The sequence below is a fragment of the Puccinia triticina genome, chromosome 12A (genome assembly GCF_026914185.1).
Source record: "Puccinia triticina chromosome 12A, complete sequence".
NCBI classification, from domain to species: domain Eukaryota; kingdom Fungi; phylum Basidiomycota; class Pucciniomycetes; order Pucciniales; family Pucciniaceae; genus Puccinia; species Puccinia triticina.
In genome coordinates this window covers 2,561,400-2,566,186 of record NC_070569.1, presented here as the reverse complement: position 1 = coordinate 2,566,186, position 4,787 = coordinate 2,561,400, and the positions used below count along the sequence as shown (strand labels likewise).

At 39.8% G+C, this 4,787-nt stretch overlaps 1 protein-coding gene across 1 annotated transcript; it reads left to right on the top strand.

The window, feature by feature from the left end:
• Window positions 1-3,296: 3,296 nt before the first annotated feature.
• On the top strand, window positions 3,297-4,185 carry PtA15_12A229 (uncharacterized protein; the record flags this gene model as incomplete). The annotated part of the gene is made up of 3 exons (XM_053161817.1): window positions 3,297-3,728; window positions 3,805-3,942; window positions 4,027-4,185. 3 exons carry the CDS (start codon window positions 3,297-3,299, stop codon window positions 4,183-4,185), a joined length of 729 nt encoding a protein of 242 aa, XP_053025797.1.
• Between the last annotated feature and the right edge of the window lie 602 nt (window positions 4,186-4,787).

Genomic DNA, 4,787 nt, shown 5'->3' with positions numbered 1-4,787 from the left:
GGAGTACATACAAGGGGGTGAGATGAGAACGATTGGCCCTGAAAGAGACAAAGCATCATGGTCAGTTGGAGGATTAATTAATTGATCAATTAATGGGGAGGAAGCGAAGATTCTAAAGTTCGGAATGGAATGAAGAATGTTATACATACACAGTTTCCGAGTCAGGAGGAGCTGTTTACCTGCGGTTGCTTGAAAGATAAGTTGTACGCGCAAGCAATCGTGCGCGCAATTAATCGTTTGTTCGTTTGATCGTTTGATCGTTTGATCGTTTGTTTGTTTGATTGTTCAGTAGTTTGTTTGTTTGATCGGTTGAATCGTTTGCTTGTTTGTTGCTCTGCAGCGAGGGAGATGAGCTACCGGTCAAGAAGGTTGATTGATTGGAGCAAGGCAGAGTGATGGTTGTTTTAGAAGTGCAGATGAGTTTTTGGAAGTGTTAATACTGACACATGAAGAGACCAGTCAGGATTTCTGAGTTCCAGCGAACTCGAGTTCCTGCAAATCGCGTTTGCTGCAACGTGGAGGGGGCTTGAGTTAAGCCATCTGGGAATCCTGAGTTCGAGGCACCCACTGTGCAATTTGGCTTGCTTCAGCAGGAAAGCAAATAAATTCAGGATTAATGTACCAACTCGCACAGCAATTCTGCACATTTCAACTGCAGAACCCACATTGGGCACTGCAAATTCACACTTAGGCTTCCGTGGTGTTGAAACCAACCTGACAATTACCATCAAAAGGGTAATCCATACATGCTTCAATATGAGAGACAAAATAAGGAGAATACTTTTGCCAAGATACTAGATTAGAACAAATTGAAAAACTCAAGTTACACATGTGCAAAAGGTGAAAAAGGTCTCTATGAAATGGAAAGCTGGACAGATGCACAGATTTTCAAGTTAAAGCGGGCAGTGGCTGTTTCATTTCAAAGAGAATAATGAGATGTGTGATGCCGTGAATACTCTGCATGAGCGAAGATGTCGGCCAGCAAAGAAGTGTTTGCCTATTTCCAACAAACATTTGAAATTTATGCAATTTTAATCAAAAACTTGAATTGTTGCAAATACTTAAGAGAGATGACAGGAATTCCATGGTCCTCAATAATTACAGGGTACTCAAAACTGTACCAGCCTGCAAAGTGGGGTGCTTTGTGAGTGAGGAATTATGTAGTATACATATATAGGATTAGACAAGATCAGTGGGTCTATGATTTGCAGGATGCTAGTTTCTGAAGCATACACATGAAAATTTGCATTGCGTGAAGACAATTTTGCTGTGCTTTTGATCAGTATTAAAGCAGAAGACATGTTCCACATAGTTCAACTGTTAATCAAATCCAACACTTCAAACTGATGAGAAGCCTCATAGTCATGAGGAAAAGGGACATTAACATAATCACATGACTTTTGGATGAGTTGAGATGTTTTTGAAAGAACCTTCCAGGAGAGAATAAAAATCTAAATCTAAATCTAAATCACTACTTTTGGTTTGCATAAGAATAACATGATCTTTCACATACAACTGAAATGAAGTAACACAATGCAAACAATCAACGTGAAATTGATGCACGGTGCTAGTGAAACAGAGAAATTCAAGTGTCATTTTCTTGATGGGAAAGCTGATGATACCCTTTTGGTGTGGCTTTTGCGGTGTTGGTGCAGTGGACTTTTATCAAGTTTGAGATGAGCTGAAAATTGTGTGGCAAAAAACAATCCAATACCTATACATGATATGGATTTATGAGTCTATAAATGGAATAGGCCCCCCCCTTAAAATCTTTTGCGGAGGAAGTATGAGATGCTATCCTGGAATCGAATACAAATCAATGCCTTCAGCTCTTGGTTCTGATTTTCCAATCTGTTTGGAGATGATTGCTTCAATGCAACTGTGAATTAGATATTGTTGAGGAGGTTTCAAATCACAAGAGGAAGATTTGAGGAGCTGGCACAATCAGGTTTGGATACATTGAAGTCAGGTCACTGTTAGTGTAGTTTGTTTGATCAAATAAACTAAACATGAAAAGACAAGTATGCTACGTTTTCATAGGCTTCTGACTTAACCATTCTGTGACAACATCATAGATTTTGGGGGGGATCTCCCCTGGAATATGCCAGCATTAAATTACCAGGCACTTTTTTTGGGATGTACTTGTGTGTAACATTGAAAATCGTTGTGAAAAACTGGTATTAGACATTGGGTGAAAATATGTTGAAGGAGGTATATCCCTAAAAAAATTCATTTCAGACAGTTGGGATATGAATACAGGTACACAAGCATGCAGGTACTGTGCATTGAGATGAATTACGCTGTCAGGGAGTGTCAGTTGGGATATCACCCAACTGCAGTTCAAAACTGTGATACATGTTAACTGGCTAGCAAGAGGGGTGAACAATTTACATTTCTTTACCCCCTCCACTTCGAGAAGGGAAGGATAAGATGTATATATTGGACTGACATCAAATGGTGAACTGGCGTTTTATTGTCATATGAAAAATAGTGCTTCAACAGTTTTTATTTGAGGTGGGGGTGCTGGCTGAGGTTGAATCTTCCAGCACAGAAGGCTTGTCACCAAAACGTACGCGCGTACGTTTTGGTGACAAGCCCTAGCTATTCCATTTTGAGGCAGAAATATGCAGGGAATTGATTTTTTTGGGCAGAAATACGTGGTGAATTGATGTGTTTGGCCCTTATAGTTTACATAAAAATTATACAGGAGTGGAGATACCGGTCAAATTCATTTTGGACAAAGGCCTATCGTAGTTCAATGTGGTGTAAGCACTTCATTTGTGAATCATTTTCTCAAACATAAAGCCTCACAAACAATGCTGCATCACATGGTGATCATTTCCTTTGTGCTTCTGCATACATAACACCTACATATTGCTTTTAGGGTTTTGCATATAGTTATTCATTATGTACGGCACAACCAAACATCCCCAAAAAACTAAACAGAAGCCCTTTTCTTATTTCTGCTGGTGTCCCTTAGACATCTCGACGTGTGCCACAAATATTTATTGATTGGAAACCCCAAAGTCTAAACATCCCTGTGGTAATTTATTTGGATATGTGGTGGGACTCCCTTCTGTAAATCTTCTCCCCTTGATTAAAGAGTTGAAAGGGGTGAAGCAGCTATTGGTTGCAGAAATTGTGGTGGTATGTGGGGTTTTGGAACATGAGGTCCCACCAAAATAACTTAAATAGGAATGGTCCACCGATGATCAAACCCCTCATGATTATCAACTCCCCCTATACCTCCAGTACTGTTATCTGTCTCCAGACCTCCACATTAGAAATTTACGACAATGTTTGAGATATCTGGAAACCTGCACATTTCTCTAGTGGATATCACATTGATTCATGGATCTTTAGATAATACTATCCATCTCACCACTGTGATCAGTTCCAATGATATAGTCCAACATATCCCATATTCTGAACTGTCAAAATTCCATGTCATTCTAAAGTCATGCAGCCCAGATCCCCCTCCTTTCATTTACAATCCTGAAACCCAAATCTTTTTCACTGGATACCTTACTGCTAGTACTTTTGGTGGTTACCCCGAGGTTACGGTTGGCGAAGGAAAGTGGGTGTTACACCAAGGCCAAAGCTTTGAATTGGTCGAGGAATTTCACAAGGCTCGCGTCTGGGGATCTGGATATGTGGTAAAGGTTAATTACAATTGGACTGCTTGTCGACAAAGCTATGTGACTGTTCAGGACGCATTACCAAAGAAGGTACGCTGTCTGGTGAAACTAGGTGATAGTTATATGAATTTTGAACTCACTTAGAACTCATGCAAACTGATTGCAGGGGGCCTCAATCCGACTTCTTGCCTGGGACTCTGAACTTTTGGGTAAAATGTGTCAGCTTCAACGTGGGGACTGGATCAAGTTTGGTGGTAAGGCTGGGATTGAATCCTATAAGGATGCTCACATTGTGGAAACAACAGTAAGTGATCAGCTGCCACACTTTCCCACTCCTGCTTCTTGTGCTGGGTTACAATTGACACTTATTTTTTGCGAAGGTCAACAGCCTCGAAGTTTTAGGACGCTCAATATCAACCAGATATTTCCTCAGGTCAAATCCCAAAAAAATTCAACAGTTAAACGTAGACGATTGGGCACTGGTGAAGTTACCAAAGAGAAGGAACGGAAAAAAGAGATCATTTCATTCAGCCTTGAACAGATTTAAGTGAAAATACAACACTTCATCCTATTTCCTCTTTGTCTTTTCCCACTTCCCAAAAGTTTCCTCCTTCCCATCTTTGAGACATTGTTTGATGTGTTTCTTTGATAAAAAATGATGATGCTTTATCCAAGCCATATGACATTTGTAAATTCTTGCTCCTCCTCATGCCAAATACCTGTGTAATGTTATCAAACCTTGATAGAGTATAGTTAGAATGTGCAAAAGGTTCCTTGGAGTAAGTGCAGTACTTTGCAGTTTGGGAGGCATAAGTCGTGATTCTCTGGCCAGCATATTGTTTTTTTGGATTGGAGAAAGTGCAACAGGTGACTGCCTTTGCAGTATATAACACAGTTTGAGTTTAATACTGGATTTTACATGACACTTATCCCTTAACATGTCCAGCAAAGGTTTCTGTGTGACCTTTGCTCCCTGACATATTCCTACATCTTGGTAATTTCAGAGAAAGAAAATCAAAGAAATGACTTTGAAGTGATTTCATCAGATAGCATTCAAGATTTTCAAGTGAATCCAAATGAAACTTATTCACATAAAATCAATTATCTCTCACCAATTCCCAGTGCAGAATAATCAAATAACCACACTGC